This window comes from Stegastes partitus, unplaced genomic scaffold (assembly GCF_000690725.1).
Source record: "Stegastes partitus isolate 25-593 unplaced genomic scaffold, Stegastes_partitus-1.0.2 Scaffold921, whole genome shotgun sequence".
NCBI classification, from domain to species: Eukaryota; Metazoa; Chordata; class Actinopteri; family Pomacentridae; genus Stegastes; species Stegastes partitus.
Window position 1 is genome coordinate 254,160 of NW_007578652.1, and position 23,559 is coordinate 277,718.

Below are 23,559 nucleotides of genomic sequence, written 5' to 3' on the forward strand. Positions count from 1 at the left end.
TTATATTAACGATCCTTGTAATATAAAATGACGTGCAGTAAAATTAGATTATCTAATAGAGATGCTGCCAGTAACTGTGTGTTGGTTGTGGCCAATATTGATGAGGGATGATGAAATGAGCTGACGATATGTAAACAGGGCTTCACATACCATCAATTCATTTTAGACTGAGAGATTTTGGACTGCGCCTTCTGCCACCATCAACAAAACACCAAATGAGGGGATGTCTTTTGGAAGAATGGCGTTCCATTCCTCCAGTAGAGTTCCAGAGACTTAAGAATCAGGAGCATTAAAGCTGTTCCAGTGGTGCAACACCTTACTTAGAAACGGTGTTAGTTTTTCCCTTTAATTTGTAATCCCATCGCCGTGGATTGCCACGAAATTAGATCCAAAAATCCTTAACGAACAGAGGATGATCTTTGGATTTCTCTTTCGCGCAACCAGCATTTCAAAGTTTGACTCTGGTACTTTGGTTTGTGACACCTTCATCTTTAGCTGCACTATTATAATGTTTGCGCACTAATCATCATCCCTACTACACATCAGCATGTTAACACTATCAGGACGAACGTGAGAATGTTGCTTACTCACGTGATCTTAGCAGGCTTGCTAACATTAGCCGCCCACATTTAGAAGTCACCTGGTTTGGTTCAGAGGTAAAGGCTGTATGAACTGCACTGAGGGTCACCAAGGCTAAGCCAGCTGTTAGTGATCATTAACCCTCTGGACCCCAAGCTCCTGTCACGTTTTTACTATTTTTTTTACTACAGCATAAAGTGCTCACAGGTTTTGCTGTGCTTTACACTTGACAAGGCCAGTTTATATTTTTACAACCCCTACAAACTAGGCTTTTTTCACACGACGCCACATATCAACTCCAAAAAGATATTTCATCATGCTAGATGTGTCTTCCAACATCTTGTTGACAACTTGCTTAACTCTTTTAGCTCCTTGCGACATTCATTTCACCGCTCAAATATGTTTCCTTTTCCTCTCAGCCTCTCTTCTTGCCTCCTCTCTGCTCTGTAAACACAGCCTGCAGTTCAGTCAAAATGTCACAGAAGTTTTGTCACGTGACTGTTGGTTGCAGCTGAGTCCCAGAGAGGCGCAAAAAAAAAAAAAAGTTGTGCAGAGAGGCATAGAAGCCTTTGATTTTTGCAGGATCTGGTGCAAACTTTACATTTTGGGCAAGTTTTTAAAAATAAAAAGGCTAGACAAAAAGTGGTTTTGATTAAATAACAAATTCAAGGACCATCAGAAAAGCTGAAATTCTGCCTATAATAGATAATTTCCCTTTCAAACCAGTTTTTGGAAAATGAACAGAAGTAAAGTTAGTTAAGTAATGTAATCTAAACTTTCCCAACACTGGCCAATACTGTACGTTTGCTGTCCTTTCCGAGGTAAAAGTAAACTTTATTTTGCTTGTAGTTGCTCTGATGTATCTTGGTTGATGTATTTCTGAGCACTTCCAAACCACTGTCCCATCTGTCACACACATCGCTGTCTGTCTGACATGTTTTTGGCTTTTAAATGGTGATTAAAAAGAAACGCTGATACACAGATTTTGTCACCCTTACACAGTAAAACAGAGTACAAACTATCAGAGAAGCAGTTTCTGGTCATTCAGACACACACACACTGTTGTTTACAGTCGCTGACTTTGACTGATTAAATAAATCAGATGACGTGATACATTAACTGTTCAATGGCATTACCTCCCTCGATCCCCCTCGTCCCTCCGCTGTCTGCTCTCACATGGAGAAGTTACTCACTCCCTCGTTGCCCTTCAGACTCCTGCTCCTCACACCCATTCCTCCCGTTCCTCCCATTTTGCTCGGCCAGGCCTCTCGTTGAGGAGGCGGGGACGCTGAGGAGCAGCTCGTTCCTTCCCTCTCACACTCTGCCTGAACAGAGTGGCTGTAAAGGACTTTTTTTTGTTTGAGACATCTCTGTAACTCAAACTATGGACACTTTGCTCCTCAGTCTTGACTGAAGGAGAGATTTGACTTCACTTGTTTTTACTTCTTTGGAAACTCAGCCCCTCAGTTTCTTAGTAGTCACTGTTGTGTGGTGACAGAGCAGGATGGCAGCACCATCACTTCTTTTGTACATCGACAGGTAAGATAATAGACACAAGGAGACGCCACAAGTTTGTTTCATGCTTGACATTTCCTCTGCCAATGTGACCTGTTGATGCCTTTTGTTCTGGACTAAATGCACTCTGTTGCTTGGATTTCATATTTTCTGCTTGACTGTTATGGAAGAAAGCCTGCAGCAGTTCTCGGTCCTGCTCACTCACGTCTTTTATGATGGGAAAGAACTCCGTGTGCTCTGCTTTCCTTCGTCTTGTACCGGCTTGTTTGGTATTTCGGTGCCAGGTGTCCTCATTGTTAGCTGAGGCGTAGAAACCGCTGGGACACCTTATCACCTTATTTGCAAACATCAAGATTGAACACCAGTTTTGAGAAATCCTGAAATACTTTGGGGACGGCAGCACAAACCAGTGCAGCGCAAAAGCCTCGGCTCAAACTGAACATACAAACAAGCACCTCTGTCAGTCCTTTTGGACTCTCTCGCTGTTCCACTTGAGCACTCGACCATAGCCGCAGCCATTCAGCTGTCACGTTGAAGTAGATTTGGCCCGGACTGAATGCAAATCATGTTCCTGTTTTATGGCTGCTTGATGGCATACACGAAATCTGAAAAGGCAGTGTTCTCTTGGGCTAAGCAGAGAAGTCTGATCTATAAAGTAGGAAGACTCAATGATATCAGCTCCTCCTCGTTATTGGCTGATAAAAGCTTTACAAATTTGATGATCATTGATGCTGAAGTTTCGAGTCTTGTTTGAAAACGTTGCATTACAAATTAGTATTCTTGTTTTTTGTTTTTCTTACCTTTATTTTCCTCTACCTGCCAGTGGGCTGTCACTGTAAGTCATCATATGTCAATTCCACTCCAGGAGGGACTTTATGTTGTTTGCAGTTTGGTGGAAAAAAAACCACGTGCATGTTGGCAATCGTTAATATATAATGTTGTGTTTCTTTCAACTTACAGAAGGGTTTAACTTTTTAAAGATGCCACCTTCGTTGGACTCTGCACTTTGATCTGTGTTGCATTGCTGTATGGTGGCTCATGGGGTTACTAAAGTTCAGCATTCCCTTGTAATAACTGACTGCATGTTAGAAAATTTGCACAGTTCATAAAAAGAAATCACTGGCTGAAATCGAAATTCATTATTGAGAGCTTGCGATGGACAAAAAGTGTTTATTTCTACAGAGACTTCAGTCACATTTTACAGACTTGATCGGTGGACGGAGTTTTTGCTGGCAGTGATATTAACATTAAACTTAAATGAAAAAGAAACTTTAAAGCTCCAAAAACGAGCAAGTAGGCATTTGAGTTGTTCCACTTCTTTTGTCGATCAAGTCCATCTTTCCTCCATTGTCTCTCTCTCTCTCTTTTTTTTTTTTTAAGATAAGATCTCAATCTTTCTCACTCTTCTGCTACTTCCTTATGAACTAAAAGCTGATGTTTCCTCCCTTTCATTTTTCTCTGGGTGGAGATGGGCAGCTTTGATTACAGTTCTTTGATTACAGCAGATATTCCCATAACAATTTTTTTTCTGTTGTGCTCCTAAGAATGGAGAAATTGTTCGAAAACCAGCAGCTCCTCGGTTTTTTTGTTCAGTGTTTCTGGTGAAAAGAAAAGCTTATGTGTCACTGATAGAACAAAGTCACTGTATGTTGTTCGCAGTCTCTGAGTTAGGAAACGTGCTGGACTTTGTTGACTCTCAGCTTCTTCATTAAGCCCTTCAGTCGGCCGCAGAATGAGGAAATACCTTCTGCGGCTTGAACTATCTTTGTGCACTACAGTTATCAGTAAGCAGAGTGGAAAATATGCAGGACTGACTGAGGGCGGCAGGAACGAGAGTAGCACTAGAGAGTGAATGCTAACTCACCTGACTTCAGGTTTACATGCGTGGATTTGTTTAGTCTGACTTGCGACCAGTTGCTTTTTAAATGGTTGGAGAAAGAAAGCCAGTTTCTTAAACCATCATGGCAGCTGGTCAGGATGTTAGACTTTGATCAAGTAGATTGGAAATTACTATTTTTTTCGTTAGTTGTTGCGAAATCCACTTCTCTTGTTCCTTAACTAGTAGAGCTTCAATGAGTAGCTGTCAACTTTAAAAATAATCATCAGTTATTTTGATGATTGATCTTGTTTTGGGAAATTTTATGACCAAAAGAAAAACAATTCTGCTTCCAGCGTCTTAAAATGTAATATTTTCTGGTTTCTTACCTCCTCTATGATAGTAGTAAGTAATGTTTACCAGAGTTGTCCGGAGCAGAACACAAGTGCAAATATACATCCCCACTGTGGGCATATGATCACACATGCAACATATGGTGGACGGCAAAATTGGCAGTTAAACAATGACTTCAGAAATGATGTATTTCTGTGTTGCTAAACTATATAGCACATCGTACATAAGCTCTGTCATTAAATGTAAAGAGGTAATGTGCAGATTATAAGTGTTTTTAAGAGCAGTGGTTTCTGCTCTTTAAGACGCTGCCTCATTAATTCCCAACTAATAATATTGAGGATAAAGCTTTAGCATTTCTGGGCTCATTGCACATGGCCATCAGCACCCTCCTCTGGCTCCGTTGCTTGCTTCGGTGCAGCTTTTTTAAATGGCTTTTTCAACAATTATGATGAGCACTAATGTGGTGCGACTTGTGGTCCAGTGGTTAAGGTGCCATTTAACTACAAAATCCTGAGTTTTATTCTGGCTGGGAGCCTTGACTGCAGGTGGTACCCCAGCCTCTCGCCCTATGCTTCCTGTCTTTATCTGGGCTTTCAAGTAAAGTGCCAGCGAAACTAAAAAAAGGTTTCTTTGTTGTTCTCTAGCTATTCGTTTGTAGTTGTTTGACATGACCTGAAGCCTTTCTGCGTTTGCTCGCGTCAAGTGATTTACAACTTCACTGTGCAGTTTCCTGTACAACTGGTGTCAAAAGCTCTGTAATGAGCAGTGTGGTTTGAATGATGGCTGCAGAAAACAGTGTTTATTGACAGAAAAGCGCTACATGGGATTTAGTGAATCTTCAGTGTCAGTGTTTACTGAAATGTTGGGAAAGTCTAGACCAATTGGTAGTTAATCCTCTGAACTCGAAGCAGTTTCTTGGCGTTTTTTCTCCTGCCACATTTTAACACCGTGTGGGCTCGTGTCTTTTTTAGTGCAATGTAAAGTCCTGCACCTCTATGGAAACAGCACAACCACAGCTCCAAGTAACATATCTTCTGTGTGGTACAGTACAGCTATAGTCTCGTAAATCAAGAAAGTGAAATTTCTATGATGAGTCATTTCAATCAACATCCAGTGCCCACAGGTGCTGCTGGAAAAAACAATGGTGGCTCTACATGCTATGGATATTTTTGTAATTACTTTTGACCTCTATCTGCTTTGTGTAAACACAGCCTGCAGTTCAGCCAGAAAGTCTTGCTAGTCACAGGTTGGCAGCTTTATGAAGAAGCGTCTTTTTGTACAGGATCTGGTTCGTGCTTATGATTTTTATTGGTTGAAATTTTAAGAGACGTGAAGAATAAAGTGGCTTTAATGAAATACCGTGATTTTAAGCTTTGATTTGGAAAAAAAAAACCTTCCACTGAATTGGTGCATAACAGATGAGTAGTTTAGGAACTGTTGGAAAGTTGAAAATCTGCCGTTCTTTCTGTAATAAATAGTGTAATTTTGGCAACATTAAAAAAAACAAAAAAAAATCTGTTGGCAAGTTCTGGGGTTTAAAGGGTTAAAATGTCACAACAAATTCTTTCCTTAAGCCAGGCATTTATTCTCACACATTTTATCGAGGTCTGATTTCTCTAATCTTCATAGGAGGAAACAGTTTTTTTCTTTGCATAGCTCTCCAGAACTGTTGTAATTGTCATCATGGAAAATTGACATATGGACGATCGGAAATGAGATTTCGGCACGTTATTAGCGAGCGCAGCAGAAGGCCACATGTCTTGAAAACACTTGACTCCAAAGCAAACACAGAAGCCTGCAGCAGACACGATCCACGATCAGCGAGTGGTGTCTGCTCAGTGCTTGGCAGCGTGTTTCCTGTCATCGCCGCCCTGGAGACAAACCCACATGGCTCTTGTCAGGCTGGACAGCAGACAGCGGGTCAGAGGTCGGATGGATCCAGCTGAGACAACTTGTGTGCTTAGACCTTTTCTTCCGTCTCTTCCAGGTTCTCTGGGTGATTTTTAACATGACTTGTTTAGTACAAAGGCTAATTAATGTTAAATAAAGTGCATATTAGTTGATGAGTCAAAATCATTACATAAGGCAGTTGGGAAGGTGAGCAGCCTCTGAATGAGCTTCAACCCAGACAAACAGCAGGATATGGACTCTTTGATGTTACAGCCCTTTATCGTGCCTATTATGTCACCTTGCATGGTCAGAAGAGGCTTTCTTTTTTTTTTCGAACCACTTTATTCATGTCTTTTCACAGCTCGGCTCTTTTCAGGCTTTGAATTAAAGCCCCCGCTAACAGCTCTGCGACAACACCTTTCCAATAATGAAAGAAAACGCTGGCTAAATCATACAATGAACCCTGCTGAAAAGAGAAAGGCTTTTCAGCTGCTTTGCATGTGGTATTTAAACTCCAGGTGGATGGAGGCTCGACATGCAGATTGCTCTCTCTTCCATTCTGACAATCAGGTTTAGTTGTGAGTGCAGAGAAGGAGAGAGAATAAACAGCATGAAGTGAATGAAGATGTGTTCTTCTATACATTCTTGCTCATGTATCGTGCCTTTTTTCTTTTTAATGTGCATCTGGTTTTATTAATCCTATGACTGTACCCAGCTCACATGACATCACACAGGTTGTTAAAAAGCTCTCTGGGTGAACTCCTACGCCTTTGTTCTTAAATCCACACATTCCATTTATGTGCTTATCTCAGCTATGCACTCAAGGAGTAGCGAGGACGCACACTTAGCTCCAACGGTGACCCAGTGAAGACTGCACTCATAGCCTGTGTTCCACTTTGTGCTCTGTGCTGTAATGACCTGATTATTCAGCTCCCACTATAATTCCTCTTCTCTGTCCTTCTGCTCTCTCTCAGGAGCCTGTTTGCCAGGAGGGTGAAGGACAGTCGGCCGGTGGAGGAGAGGGATCCTGGGTGGAAGCTGTTTGGGAAAGTCCCACCTCGGGAAGGCCCCATCAAGGACCCGAAGAAAATACAAAAGGTACGTTTACTTTAAGTGAACGAAGAAAACACATGACACACTCTAAAAGATCCACTGTGACCACAACATCACCACCGTGGCAGTGATACCCTCAGAGTATGTTACAGTACGTCACCCAAGTGTAAATTTGACCAAACAAACACGTTGCTCCTGCAGAAATCAAGGTAACAGTCACATGGACTTCTGTTAACCCTCTAAATCCCAAAGCTCACCAGCAGATTTGAAATCCAAGAGTTATTCTTAAAATACCCCCCCCCCCACTAAGATTACATAATTTAGCCAGAAACTGTAAAAACAGAAAGAATTGTGGCCTTATCAGCCTTCCAACAGTCCTTGAACTACTCATGTATGATGTGTCGCTGAGTCAGCAAAGTTAACCATATCTAAGCTTAAACTCATGATATTCCACCAAGATCACTTTATCCTACATGTCTTTTAATTACCCAAAAATAAAACCATTGCGTCAAAAAAAAATTTGGCACCCGGGCGCAACCGAGAAGCCATGTTCAACTCCACTGCAAGCAAAAGGGATTATTCAGCTGAAGTGCAGGCAAAGTTTAGAATAAACAAAGAGGAGACAAGCATGGCAACGGCTAAATAATGTTAATAGTAAAATATATCTACAGTATGCAAAGCTACCTTTTTTTTCCCAGTATTTGTAACACTTGGGGGCACTTGGAAAAAGAAGTTGTACCTGTTGATTCCTGTTTTTTCTTTAATTTTTGTAAACTAAGCAATCAACAAAAATCTACTTTAGTTTTTTCTTTTTTCAAGGGACATTTTTGATTCCTCTCTACTTCTATCATTGTTGTGCTTTTCCCGTAAAGGTACAGGACAGGTAGTTGGTGAAAAAGTGAGTAAAAATGTGACGGGAGCAAAAAAATGCTCCGAGAAGAGTTCAGAGGTTTAACCCTTTAACCTGATTAAAAGATCTGAGTTTCTTGTTTGCCTCAACTTTCAGTAATCACTTTATTACTGAAGCCTGAAAATGCAAGATTCACTCAATATTTTTGTCTCATGTTTTTGTTAGATGGGGTTTGTCCCACCGAAGCAGTAATATCACAACTAAACATGAAAACGAACCAGAAATGTGTTAAAAATGAACCACCTCAAGAATAATGTATCGCATTGTTTACAGAAAAACATCTAAAGAGCAGCTGCATGGTGTGGCCTATCCTAGATAGGATATCAGTCCCGTGAAGCAACAATAGGTTTGTTTGTTTCACAGTACATGCTCTTGGCTTTCTGTGTGTTTAGTTTGAGCCGATCACAGAGAACATAGACTTCCTGACTTTAGTAGAACACAAGAGTTGCCTCCTCTAAGCAGCTGATCTCTTCTGTGTATATAAATGACTTTAAAGTTTAGAACCTGTTATGAATCAGTACAAAGATGTTTGTGAAGAATCTATAGGAAGCATTTTAAATAAAAGAGTAGAATAAATTTGTGGTGTACATTTGAACAAAATCACCTGTTTCTTGTTTACATGTAGTTCACCATTCCCCTCACATGTTGGTTTTAGATTCAGGCTAACCATCATTGAAAACAAGCCCTCCACTTGTGCGCAGTGAATTAGGTTTATGTGGCCTTGGTGTAGCCTGTCAGCTGCGGTTTATGTCGCTGCAGTAGATCCTGTGACCTCAGGCTCAGTCACAATGTACAGCTGTCTGACACACATTTAAACCATCTGCACTGTGCTGAGAAACCGAGCCAGCAATCGAGGGCAGCATTAGCTCAATAGCACAGGTTGGAACGTCAAAATACTGCTTTTAGACAAATCCGCTTTAGTATATAGTTTGAATTGAATTAGTTTGGTTGATATTATTCAGTTGTGTTTATTTGTCTGCAGTTGACGAAAACAGTGGGTTTAAAAACTCAACTGAATTCGTGCTGCAGCAGCATGTGTGGAAGAACAGCTGCTATTTAAAGGTCAAACGGATGAGCAATCAGCTTTTGATGCAATAAGGGCTTTTTAGCAGAGCTTATCACTGTACCACGGGACAATAAAGAGCACTACATGAGTAGAGTAACCTCCTCCTCAAGACAGATAACTTAACTGATTGAAGATTCAGTTACATAATGACTGTGAACCAGAGCTCTAAAATGAGTCTAAAGTATTAGAAACACGTAACTGAGTACAATCTGTTGTGTTCCTGAACACTGGGAGCACAGCGCCTCGAGCACAAAACGCTCCCCATCAGTGACATTTCGGTTCAGCGGCTATATTTAGGACGCCACATGCTGAAATGCAAACAGCCGCTCACTGTTTGGTTTCAGCAGTTAGTAGAAACCTAATTTAAAAAAAAGAAAAGAGAGAGAGAGAGCGCCAAATGTTGACCCAGCAAATGTTTGACCTGAGCCGTTCATATAGGCAGGGAGTATACACAGCTATTGATTTGGTTAAACGCGAGAAATTATTCCCGTTTTAAATTGCAGCTTAAGTCATAATGCCTTTTCAGTGACCTTTAGGTTAGCCAGACTCAGGTAGAGATGAAAAACATGAGACACTATGTGCGGTAAACTTGTTATCCCAAACTTCTTTAACTAACCAGTAAACGCAATATATGAATGTGTTTAACTGCTCCCATTATATGATGTCTTGGAAAGTAAAGAAACAGCAGCTATATATGTATTTAGCAACATTTAAAGACCCCTTTCCAGTGAGAATCAAGTTTCTCTTTTTTACCGTGTTGACATATCTATAGGATGTTTTTATATGAGCAAAACAAGCAGTCAATGCAGTGGCTCATTATTTCCCCATTGAAACTACAGCGTATCAACAAAGGAACCAATCCCATCGACTTTGCTAGGTTTGACTTATTCTTGTTCAGAACTGGTTTCTGGTGTGACCATGTATCGCTGAATTATTCGAATATGACAGCTTACCACTGTGTAGTTTTACAGCGCTCCAGCAGAGTCGCAAGTGAGCTGGTGTGCTTGAGAGAGAGGTGAGGATTTCATAATTCTGTGCATTCTAAATGAAGCAACAGTGCAGAGATCCATGTAAGCTATTTGAAGACAGGAAGGAATTATTCTCATGGAAGAAACTCCTAAATGGGCTGCAAGGTGGGGAGGTGGTTAGCACTGTTGCCTCACAGCAACAAGGTCACCGGTTCGCCTCCCGGTGAGGATCTTTCTGCGTGGAGTTTGCATGTTCTCCCAGTGTAGCGTGGGGTTTCTCCAGGTTCTCCGGCTTCCTCCCACACAGTCCAAAAACATGTTTAGGGTAAATTGATGATTCTAAATTGTCTGTAGGTGTGAATGTGAGTGTGCTTGGTTGTCTGTCTCTAAGTGTAGCCCTGTGACAGACTGGTGACCTGTCCAGGGTGTCCCCTGCCTTCACCCTAAGTCAGCTGGGATAGGCTCCAGCCCCCCACGACCCTAGTGAGGATTAAGTGGTGTATAGATAATGGATGGATGGATGGAAACTCCTAAATATGTAACCTTGACACACAAAGTTAAGTTTGTGGGGGTTTAATCCTCTGGTTATGTTTTGTCACATTTTTTCCCACTATGGGGTGATTTTTCACTGCAAAAGAAAGTCTGGCACCTCTGTGGAAACAGCACAGCCATGGCTAGAAGGAGAGAGAACTCAGAAATGTCAATTCAAGAGGTGTATTGTCGCATGCACAGAGAACTAGATGGTTATACTGGACAATAAGATTCTTACTTTGCTGATCCTCCTTAACCAAATGGACACAATGTAAGAAAATTTCAAATGATTAAGCATGGCATCATTTTTCAACTAAGTGGAAATGTACGCCTACCATAGACCACTTTTGTTTCTAAATTTCTCGACAAAAAATACCATAAATGATTGTTATGTTTCTGCATAAGATATGTTTGCTCTTGTGGAATGGCTTTGCATATTTCTATGTAACGTGCTGTGGTTAGTATCATACTTTTAGCAAAATTGCAATGTTTGTAAATGATTTGTAGTTCTGCAAGTGGCTGTAGCTTCTCCAGAGGTCAAAATGTGTATATTTAAAATGAAAATTAGCTGCATAGAAATGAGACACAATAATTATTTGACATGCAACACAAACAAACAGGGCCATGCACCTGCTTGTTTGGATTCGCTATCGATGCCCTCCTTTAGAAACGTGCACAAGAGTTCTGCTTTTTTTCTGTGCCCGGCTCCAAGCTCAGTGTGGCTCCAACATACCACGTGCATGTGATGCAGTGTTCAAAATGTCAAGGTCTTTGAGAACACTCTGCTAGATAGCCAGCTGGTGACTGAACACCTATAATTTCCCACTTCCATTCAGAAGCCAGACAGGAGAGTGTCTCAGGCCCAATTAAAGAGCAGGACAGCTCTCTACTGGTAAAATAAACCAAAGAACAAGATGGCAGCCTGTAATTAGAGCCTGGAGAAACCTGTTATTGTGCTTCCATTTAGCCCATGTCTGACACCAGGGAAGCAGCTCTCTTTTCTGTGCTCTTTGTGCTTTTGAAGCCTGCTTTAAAAGGCTTGGTAATGTTTGCTTCCTGCAGCTCACGCCTTTGCTGCAAATGATATACCCGCGTGTTGACTTGCAATGCTTTGAAACTGCGTCCATGTGCACATGCAAACACTCATGTGCACACAGCCGTGCTTAATATCCGGAGTCCATCTCATCTGTGGGTGTAACCGTACACTGGACCCGAGGAGTCGACTAACAAGGCTAAAGTTTCGAGCTATTGTCCTGCCGCTGCTTTTTCAAGGCGGGGTTACTGAAGTCTGTGTGTGTGGAGTGCTTTATTTGCCCAGGTTATTGTTCAGCTGCTCCAAGACATTTCCATGATTTTCCAGCCGGCATCTTTTCCCCCTTCGGAAGCAAAGCTGTGAATCAAATGTTATAGTCTAATTTGCACCACTTTGTGTAGCTGTGAGTCTGGGGACGTGGCTCTCCACTGTATCTCAAGGCCGACAATGTCGTGGTCACAGTGAATTGCTGCCTGCTGCAGAAAGTAATTGTTCTGTAACCTGCTGAGCCTCTAAATCATATTGTGTGGCCGCCCAGACACGCCTGAGTTACGGCGACGAAGGACTGAGACTGAATTGAAATTGGACAATATTCCCAGCAGTAGTTTTAATTTTAATGTAGTCACTGAAACCCCCTCTGGAATTTAATAAATGAGGGATTTTAAGGGCAGTACTGACGTTATGGTTGAAGTGAAATGGACTGTTTGGTGCTAATAATTAGTATTTTAACCATTTAATGTCATCATATTCATTTTCTTCAGTTCTTTTTTTTTTTTTTAAAGAGTCAACTGCAGTTATGGTTCTACGCATTTTAAAAAAAAAATATTGTGTTTTTGTTTAATTTTCACTGGTGCATTCTGACCTTTATCATCCCAGTTTCTCTCCTGATAAAGCTGGATTTTTAAGAGACAACTTTAAATTGCTGTTAGGATAACTTTTAATTCGTTATCTCCATGCTTTCTTATCATTCTCATATCAGCAGCAAACCCATAAGCAGCCCTACTAAAGCATCTGCTGCACGATCATGTCATAATATTGTAATTATGGATATTATCAATGTTTAGAAATGAAACAACTTGCAGGAAACCAGTCAAAGGGCTGTTAAAAGTTAGATTTCTATGCACCCCTCTTTTTATTTTTAAAAGAACCTTTTACATTATGCCACACCATTACTCTCGACACCACTTTATACATACACTACCCACAAAAAGTTTGGGATATTTGGCTTTCGGGTGAAAGTTATGGAAAATGTAAAAAAGTTCACCCTACATTGGTATTATATCATGAAAGTAGGGCATTTCAATAGAAGTATGCAATGTGATTTCCTCCTTTCAAACAATTTATTGAAACAAAAGCCAACAGCAGTGGGGGGTATACCACAACAAAAAATGTCAGTGCCTCAATAACTTGTCATGTGCCCTCGAGCATCAATTACAGCTTGACAACGACATCTCATGCGGTTCACAAGTCGACTTATTGTCTGCTGAGACATGGCATCCCACTGTTCTTGAAGAGGTCATTGAGGTTCTTGGATACAGAGTTACGAGCCTCTACACGGCTCAGCTGACTCAGCTAATCCCATAGGTTTTCTGTGGGATTCAGGTCTGGAGAAAGTGCAGACCAGTCCATTTGAGGTACCCCAGTCTCCAGCAGCCGTTCCCTAAAGATGCGACCTCTATGAACTGGAGCATTGTCGTCCATGAAGATGAAACTTGGCCTGTGTTGTTCATGCAGGGGCACAATGACTGGATTAATGATGTTGTTCAGGTAGTGCAGGCTTGTCAATGTACCATTCACAAAGTGTAGGGAATTTTGTATTGACTAGACACACCTGCCCACACTGTTGCACCATTTCGTGTCCCATTCTGTGTGTCCATCGGTCTCGGTGGTCACAATAACCCCGCCCCCAGCCCCTGATGGTTCTTAGCTCTGGCCCAGTAAAGAGTTGGTGCTTGCTAGGCACCAGTTTTACGAACCTGGAGCTCGTGCTTAGGTGGTAGAAACACAAAGAACTGGTGCTAAGTCAGGCCCTGGCTCCGAACTAGCACTGGAACCAGCGCAGTGGAAAAGGGGTATCTATTGCAACCTGCTGATGACACTCTGTGACACTCTAAGCTCAGTGGCCACTTTTGTCAGAGAACATCCTGATTGACGCCTCGCAGTGATGGCGTACTGTTGATCAACTGTTCGGTGTCGTCTTGGTCTCATGATGTCAAAATGTGAACAGCATGATGGGGAGGACTGTTTCAATACCAATTCTAATTGAACAAGGAAATGTATTGGTCATGGATCAAACACTGTTGTGAATTTTGCCATTAAGCTCCTTGTTAGAGAAAAGCAAGTTGTCCAGAAAGTACTGAAACATTGAACTGCTGGACATGTGCATTCAAAAGTTTAGAGAAGGTTCGCCTGTAAAGGTTATAGTGCATTTTAGGTGCATCCTGAAATTTCACCTGAAAACTAAATATCCCTAACTTTTTGTGAGTAGTGTATATATTTCGTGTGGCTCACTGAATATGCAGAAAACCCTAAAACTCCCAGATAATAATATGTAGAGCTTGTAATGGCACTTAAGCTACAGCTGCTCATTCAGTCCTGACTGGATTAAGAGAGCAGAGGGCTGAGTAGCTGAAACCTAATCTATTGCTCTGGGGTTGATTAGATCGACTGCCAGGGCACAGCAGAGCGCAGAGCCGCTTTCAGTGCAGCGACGGTGACTAACAACACACGGCGGTGCTGATTTGCTGACACACGCAGCAGCAGCAGCAGAGATAGACCTGATGCAGAGCGGATCAGCGTAGCGTCACTGCTCAGAGAGAGAGAGAGAAAGAGGGAGAGAGACGGAGAGGGGGGAGGAAATAAGGGTATCATGCTGCTGCTGCATCCTTTGCAATGCGGGGTGTGTCCCTCCGTCGGCAGCTTGACTGTCCCTCTGCCCTCCTTTTTCACCTCCTGGGTGTCCAGTTGCCAGGAGTGAGCCCCACGGAGCAGCGATGACGCTAGGCTAGGGTTTTGGAAACGAACCCCCACCGGAGGACTGGCCGTCTGTAAGGAACCGCAGCGTTCATGGTGAGTGAGCAGTCGCACCGTGAGGACAAGTGGCTGAACGCGGTGACCCACTGTCTCTCTCCTTGTCTGGCAGAATCAGAGGGCATTGGTAGTCAGAGCTTGAAAGCGAGGCAGCGGAGGAAAAAGGATGGCTCAGGTTTCACACAATAGCCTCTTTCAGCTCACCGTAGCCCTGTGGGGAAGCGGGGAGGTGATTGTCAGGATGTCTCTGTCTGCAGAAAGACAAAAAAAAAATGTCTGGTTTCCAGGTTGCATTGATGGACTTAATGTAATGTCCACCTAGGAGATGAATCATCTTCTTTGCGTGTAACCTGATCTGTAGCCGTCAACTTAGTGCAACAGAAGCACGTGTAGCAGTGTGACAGCATCGTTTCTTTTTTTGTTTTGGCTTTTTGAAGCGTGTCAAGGAATTTCCTCAACCAATATAGTTAAAGAGACACAGAGCTCATTTACCAGCTGAAGAAGTAGGTCTCGTGTTTATTGCTGTTTTTTAGTAAAACATGATTTGGTAAAAAAAAAAAAAAAAGCATTTGATGCCAATGTTTGTAGTTCCATCTGTTAGTCTGGATATCACATATTTCCTTTATTTTGTCTAAAGCTGCCAGATCTCCTCCTCAGCTCCCCTGTGGTAACTGTTAGTGTGTCAGCTGCTGTGTGCCAGCAATTCTGCAAGCAAATTAAACAATAGTTAGTAATTCCTTTAGGTATATTTAATGAATGAACAGCCAAATAGGATAATCGCATGACTTAAGCACGTACGCGGCTCTCATTAGATGGATTTGCTCGACGGCGAGGTTAATTTCATCAGGGATGTGTTCGACTCAAAACGAAGTGACATTGTGGTTCTTGATTGTTCCGAGATTAAACTCGGTTCTCTGCCGCTACAGGCCATTTAGCTGTCAGTGCGTAGAAACTCACTGATTTGTTCCTTTTTATAGATGCTCCTGGTACATTACATGAATCAGAGCGCTGAAAGAAACGAGTCTAATGAAAGAGATCAGCCTAACCTGCAGTAGCAGTAATGAGATAAGAAGAAGATTAAAAAACGGCGGTCCTAAATCTCTCTTGCAAGACACTTTCACCAGCAGAATTCACTGATGGATCCAGTGACCAGAAACAACTAGCTTCACAGTGTTTGAAATTTAGAAGCAAAATCCCCAAAATGCAACTGATGCTATAACCCACATCCGAATGCAACATAAAATGATGCAAAGGAGCCCAGTAACTTAGTACTACAGTGTTACAGCAAAAAATTCTATTTACTTCAAACTAACGTCACGGAATTAGCGTTTTACTTCCCCCGTTTGAGGTTTTTAAATTAGGTCAACTTGTTACCTGATGCAGTTTTGTTTACGTTGTTGCGCTCTGATGTGGCAGTCACTCATCAGCTGCATCACAGTTTAGTGTTGCACTCACAAGGAGCAGATTAAAAAGGTCAACATCAGAGCAGCAGAAACATTCAGGTTTCAGTCCTCAGAATGAGGTCATTAGCTCTAATATGTTGCATCCTACACGTCCCGTAATGCAGCCCGTGCTATCTATTGTTAGACCCTGACTGTCAAGTAAACTGATCATCTCATTCCCTAGATCATGACACAGAGTTTGTATAAGAAATTTGTAGTCATCAAGCTCGAGCTGTGGTAAATCTGATAACATCATGTCATTGGGGTGATTGAGGTATCAAAGCAGCTTCAGAGCCACAGAAGACATCAACTTGATGAAGGGTTCCTTCAACGGGAAAGTATAATAATCACCGTTTTATGTAATCATCTGTACAAATCAATGGAATCGTGATGAACTGTAGCAGTTCTGATAAGTTAACCTGCAGATACACACACAACTACTACCTGCTACCAACCACACAGCAGCCATCTGACTCACTTCCACTTCACTCTGTGCTTGTTGGGGTTTGCCTGAAGCAACTTTCATTGAAAGGCTGTCAGTTGAAGCAGTTTGGCATGCAGTGAAACCAGGCTAAGCCCCCCTGCTGTGGCCTTTCATCTCTCAGCTTACATTTTCAAGAAAGCCAGTGGTGTTTTCATGAGGCTATGTTGCAGAGAGAGCAATCCATGGCCACATAGGAAGACACTTTATAAATCAATAGTGACACCGATGTTTTCTAAAGCAGAGTTTTACTTGTATGTGAGACTTTGTTGGACCGCATGTTGTGATGCTTCCAACTGACAAGCTGTATATCAGTAAAGAAAACAGCTTGATGTCAGCTTCAGAGCACTGCTTTCTCGTCTCTGTAGTTTTAAACTGTAAAGGCCATTAGCAGCCAGCATGGCTGCCAGCCAGCCAGTCAGTGCAGCCAGGCACCCAGAGAGCTCTTACATCACTACCAGGAAATTGGAGAACTTTACTGAAAGCCAGCGTGACAAAGCAGGTTGCCCTGGTGGCAGGTAATCAGAGGATATAGTTGCTACCCCAGCTAAAAGCTGCTAGTGGGGACCCCTTATGTGGGACTGGTCTTTCTTTTCAGTGTTAAATCCCTGAGAAGTGTATACTATAAACAAGTGTAGCCATTGTGAGCTTTTTGTTTCTGCTCTTTCAGCTTTTCTGCTTTGTGTTGGCAGCTTTCCATTAATGAAAATGTAACTGTATCCTGTAACATGACGCCATAATCAGGCAGGCGGTGTCACACTCACATTAAGGTGTGGGTTTTGATCAGCTGCACGCTTGTTTCTCAAAGTTGAACTCTGAGTTGAGGGATCTTTCATCATCTGTCTCAATCTGTCTAGTAGTCTGGAGCCATGTAGCCAAGGGGCCTCACTAACAGCGCAGGATTACTGGAGAACTTTGCAGATTAAAACTCAAACTGTGAGCATGAACTTTAGCATACAGAGCTAGGTGAAATTACTACCTCATCAAAGGGAGACTTCTTGTTTTTATTGTTTTGCAAGTTAGTTTTCAGGGGTTTGAAGCCAAAAAGGTGAGAAAACATTGTTGCAGAGCCTCAAATAGAGGCAGGAAAGGAGCGGTGCATCAGTATGATTCCTGGAATGAGCTCCGAACACAATTTGGATGCATGGATACAGCTGTTGTACTAATTAAATGCCTCTGTGGCACTAAGTACCAAAAACTGGCACTGAATGAAATTTATATTCAGTACTTTTAAAATATATGTTTGACACAACCAGCTGTAACCAGCTTTCATTATGTATCATGAGCCTCTTTGCATTTTCTGCAGCAGAGGATGAAACAAAAGTCTGCCCCAGTGCTAATAGTTAACAGCTCCAGGAGGAAGGGTTAGATGCTGATTAACTAGTAGAACCATCTGTCAGTTAGCACACAAATGCACCGTAATGTGGTTTTCCATTTACTGGATTTTGCTCGTTTGTCTCACTGCCAACATCAATCTTTTTTCTTTTTTGTCATTACTTTTATAACTTGGCTAGTTTACAGTCGATATTTCTCATCCTCAAGAACTCGTAGCTCTCCTACACCACCGACTTAGCTATTGTCATTTTAACTTCCTCATTCATCTTCCTCACTTCTCGGCACAGCTTCACACACACACCCTTTCTTGTGTTTCACCTTGTCGGTAGCACCTGCATTGCTGCTGAACAGATGCCAGGTCGCCCTCCTCCTCTACTAAATCTCCCTGAGTGTTGCTCTTCCTCCGTGCACCCCCCCTCCTCCCTCTCTCTGCAGTATCCATCCAGTGTGCAAAGCTTTGCGTTACCTGTTTTATTGACCTGCAGCTGCTCCCTCGGGTGCCCACTGCCCTTAATGTACTGAACAGCAGCTCATGCATGTTACCTCTTCATTAAAGCACACAGTTTTTCAATACTGACTGAAGACGACCCTTTACAGGACAGAAAATATTGTTCTTTTTCAAATGGTTTGAGTTATTTGAATAAACCTTGGTCAGGATCATAACTATGTCACAATATACTGGTGATAACTGTGATTCGTCATAAATAAATTGTTGATATTGTTTTAATAATACACACATAATACTATCTGGTTTACACACCAACATAGGAACAACATAAATTACAGTTATGATTACAGACTGTGTGTACACCTCCCTACCCTCCAATTCATTTGCCATAAAAGAGACAAAAAAATAAAAATATTAATCAAATAAAATCTCATTTTTATAGATATCGCAAAAATATAATCATCAGAAACCTTTTTGGCCACAATAATCTTCAGCTGAAAATCTGATGTTGTGACAGCTGTAATCATAACTGACCAACACGATGATCAAAACTACTAAAATTAGAATGAACTAGAATTATCCATCACGACTTATAGCATATTGATATTGTAATTGTTTGGAGTTGATCAGTTGGTTGATCTTTAATTGATTTTTTCTGGTAAGAAATCAGCTGTTCTAAAAAAATAACATGAAAGGATAAGACAGAAGACAGGTGATGTGAATGTCAGAAAATATTTTGTAGAGTTGCTGTCGCACCTGCTTGCACCAGATAAGGTCTTGTACTGTTTAATGAGATGGAGTTGCTGACTGGCCATAAGGGTTGCTGTCTAACTGCAAACTGCTGTGTAGATGAACTTTGTGAGAAAGGTGTCCGATGGCTGTCCGGTTTAGCTAGCTACGTGAGCCTCATGCCAACTCTACACTAGGGTTTCCACGTGCTAACACAGGCTGGGAGCGAACGCTGCTCACGTTCAGGACTCTGATTACATGCAACCTCCAAACCAAAGTGATGAGCTCTGTCAGCAATGCTCTGCTCTGAGAATAAATACATTTTAGAAGTTGTAGTAAATACTGAGAAATTTCCTGGACTAGTAAAGATGCTGTGACAGTATTGGTGGACATATGTTTTGAACACGTCAGGATAGCTGTAAATATAACATTGACATATTACAACAGTTGCTACATCAACATTGATTTGGAGTCATATTTCCAACCTCTTGGCAAATCAGAGTCCAGTTTTCACTCTCTTTAGGCTTAATTTTCTCCTTAGAAAAATACATGATGCTATCTGGTTGCTATATGTTCAACTTTCTTCACCAGCGAATTGCAATCTGTCTCATGTTTGGTGCTGGACAAGTTGTATGCAGTGGTATAATCAGAGCTTGTACAGATTTGTCAGACAGCTATTTACAGCTGCCTGTTGGAGCTGCAAAAGGAGGTGGCAAGGCTGTGATGCTGCAGGCTGTAAAACCGAAACAATTTGCAGGAAGATGCTAAAACTATCTAGACTGAGGGCTTCTGCAGATGTGGTAATAATTCTTTGTGGGTTTCTCATTACAAGCGACTTATTTCACATTAGAGTCATTTGATGTTAAAGGTGTGTGGTATATTTTTACTGAACCAATTCAGCTTTAATGTCATTGATGCTACTTAACCATGAAGGCCTTTTCTACCTGTGCATTGGTGATACGTTTATTTGACTGTCAGCTTGATGCCGATAACGCCAAACCTGCAGCCCGGTGATAATATTCAACACAGAGAAAGAAAGAAAGGCCGAGAGGGGAGTGGGAGACAGACAGACAGATGCAAAGCAGATAAAAGGGAGGATATGGACACCAAAAGAGAATCAAGGGACAATACGCACAAATAAGACAGGGTGGCTCTTCTCTCAGATCATCCTCAGTGGATTCTTACCCATGAGTCACCTCTGTTCTCTAGCAGCGGGGGAACAGTATTCCTCCAGCGCTCCAACCACCAGCCTCTCCTCTTCCTTCATCGCCCTTGTTTCTTCCCGTCTTCTGTGTCAGCTGCTCTCCCCTGACGCCCAAACCTCAAGAGATGTCTTTGACATTTCTCAGTCGAGGTTTTTCATCCACTTCTTCCCTCTAATTCATCACTCTGTTATTTCATCTTACTTGCACTTCCCTGCTGCGTTTAAGTGCTCTGAAATGTAGACATCTTTACTTTTTCTGCCTTGACCTTTCTTGATTCTTCGCAGGATATGATATGTAAATACTTGGGAGTGGTATTTTTTACTTTTCTCCCTTTATTTTTTTTTGGTAAAGCTGCATTATCTGCTTCTGTCTGTCGCTTCCATCCAGCAGTGGCTTTGTGAAGGCTCCTAATCCAGCACTGCAGTCATTCACTCACTAGAATCTTAAAAGAGGGAGCAGAGTTGGCACATTTGCTTTATTTCGCTGCTAGAACAGTGCACACATCACTTTTAAGTTAAGCTAGATTTCTGTCTATCTGAACTAATCTGACGTTTACAGCTTTTTAATATAAAGTAAAAGCAATGATCAGGATGTCTCTTTTGTTGTTAGTGACTCTGACAACTGGGCTTTAGGAATATTTTCAGTGTCACGTAGGAGTTTCCATTGTAACTTGACAGTTTCGTACTGTGCTGCAGTATACGATGACATAGAGTTTGTCAAAAATGAAGTTAACTTTGGAGGAAATTGAATCTACTAGTCGGTAAAAGAACTAAATATCTAAGAGCATCTTACTAAATGAAAATCTTTTTGTTTTGTGACATTTTTATTCATCCAGTAAAGGGACCAATTTTGTTAGTTGCAGTGTAAGTACAGGTAAATCATCACTAATGTTGCCTGGTGGCACTTTTATATTCCGCACTCATCCTCGAGCACAAATTCAATATAATTCAATTACCTTTATTTGCCCCGCAAGGCCAATGGAAACCAGGCTCTGTTACATCAGACAGCAACACAAAGACAGATGAATACGATGTATCACTAGCACACACACACACACTGCTATTGTAGGAATGGATTTTTCTGTTTTTGTTGCGCGCTGATCAATGCGAACGTGTCTGTGGCAGCACAGCGTTAAGCTGATTGCATGCAGACCTGCAGCCTGCATTATTAACCAGCTCAACGCTCACCGGAGGCCATTTTGGACACGCAGTGGGATGCGCTCGTATTGCACTCGCCCCATTTACAGTAGCTTCCCAATTAACTAGCAAGACCGTTTTCTAAAGGTGCTCCCTGAACTGTTTGTGCTCCCTAATTCATGCACACACTCACAGCTTAGAAGTCAGCTGACAGTCGGCCTTGTGTTAAACTGCTCGGCGACCTTAGCTGTAACTGACTGACTGTCACATGGCTTCCCCTTTCTGTCGGCCCTGAATCACGCTCGCAGAAACCACACATTCATTAGATACCAGCTGACAAATTCTCAGAGGGCATAAGAGCATCGTCACGAGGCTGTCAAGACGTTTCCCGGTGTTTTCTGTATGGCTTCATACATACTCTTTATTTCCTTTTCCTTTCTTTTACTCTCTTTTCTCTCCCCTGTATTCAATCCCAACAGTCTGTGTCTAGCCACAACATGGATTTTGAGGCCAGCTGTGACCCTTGTAGCGATTTTCCCTGGCCGCCGCTACTTTGTCATGCAATTTAAAACTACTAATCTTCCAAATTTCCTCCGTCCATTCTTCACTGTGTGCACGTCTGGATGCTGTGCACACGTCACTGCCAGCAGCAATGTGAAACTAAATATAGCCCATTCACACTGACCTCAAAAGCAAGATGGTGTTCCCTGTTACACTGTTAGTCCACGTGTCTTAAAATCTTGCCTTTTCATCACCAGGAATATGAAACAAAGAGTGGCAGAGCTGGACCTGGCAACCCGACATCTCCCAGGCAGAGCGTGAGGAAAAACCTGGACTTTGAGCCCCTCTCCACCACTGCATTGATTCTGGAGGACAGACCCGCGTATGTAAACACACACAAACACATGCACTGTGATATCTTGGAGCTGTTAGGCTATCCCACATTTTTTTTTTTTTTTTTTTCTTTCTCGCTCGCTGCCTGTGGAGTTTGCTTATCAGACAATTAAGCCACATCTGTTGTCTTTCTATCTCCGTCTTCCTCTCATTCCGTCTTTATCAGGCCTCCTTCCTCCGCCGGATCATTAGACATCATTCAGCGTCGTTCCAGCTCTCACTGTGTCCCTGTTTGTATCACAGATGGTAAAAGAGAAGTGCTGCTGAAAGTTTAATGGCCCTCCCTGAGCCTGGCTCCATCGGCCTGTTTTTCTTTTTTAGCATTTTTTGTATTTTTGTTAGCATACAGACAGATTAACAGACATATGCTGGGCTTCATCTTCCATTCAGTAGCTTCACTGTGAAATTAGCACTCGTGAATGAAAACAGCCAGATGTCCCCTGCGAACACCAGGAAGTTTATTCTAGCACCATGACTAGCAAAACTGTGTACTCAGCTGCTGCTTTTTTTCCTTTTTTTTTTTTGCTGCATGCAGCCTCACATATGTCTGCACTTCTTCTTTACTGCCATCCTCTACTGGCAAGAATGATTGAGAAAGGGGCACATATTGGATATTTTAATTAAACTTAAAAGCATATATTTAAAGTTTTGTAGAGGAATCAGAGTGGTTTCTTTTGGTGTAACTACCTTTGATAAACTACTAAAATGCTGAATACTGAAATCTACAATGAGTGTACAATGAGCATTTTCTAAACGGACAAAGCAAATCCACTCCAGTTACACTTACTGGCTTTCTGTGGACCACATTTCCGGGTTCATCAGCGGTTCAGTTGGCTCAGAACAGTCAGACGTGGTTGAAAGTACAGATGCAACGATTAGTCAGTCAACAGAAAATCATCCTTAGAATTTAATTTGGTTTATTTATTTTTTTATATTTCGCTATTTAGTGTCAATCTTTAGCCAAAATTTTAAAATTCTGCATATTGAGTTTTTCCTCCATGTGACAAAGCTGTCTTACTTTAAGGTCAATTTAGTAGCTGCCCTGAAGCTTTACTCATATAAGTAGCTCTTCATCAGAACAGATTAGCTATCTGTCTTAAAATGTTTTGTGCATTCTTTAAATTCTTTGAGATGCAGCATCTGA

The 23,559-nt window shown here is 41.8% G+C and overlaps 1 protein-coding gene across 1 annotated transcript in view; it reads left to right on the top strand.

The window, feature by feature from the left end:
• LOC103366242 (TBC1 domain family member 14) overlaps window positions 1-22,404 on the top strand; it is a gene marked incomplete at its 3' end in the record, with an annotated part of 28,469 nt that extends 6,065 nt beyond the window's left edge. The window contains exons 4-5 of the mRNA XM_008293910.1: window positions 7,129-7,252; window positions 22,280-22,404. Of these exons, the coding sequence (XP_008292132.1) occupies window positions 7,129-7,252; window positions 22,280-22,404 (249 nt within the window). The remainder of the gene's footprint in view (window positions 1-7,128; window positions 7,253-22,279) is intronic.
• Between the last annotated feature and the right edge of the window lie 1,155 nt (window positions 22,405-23,559).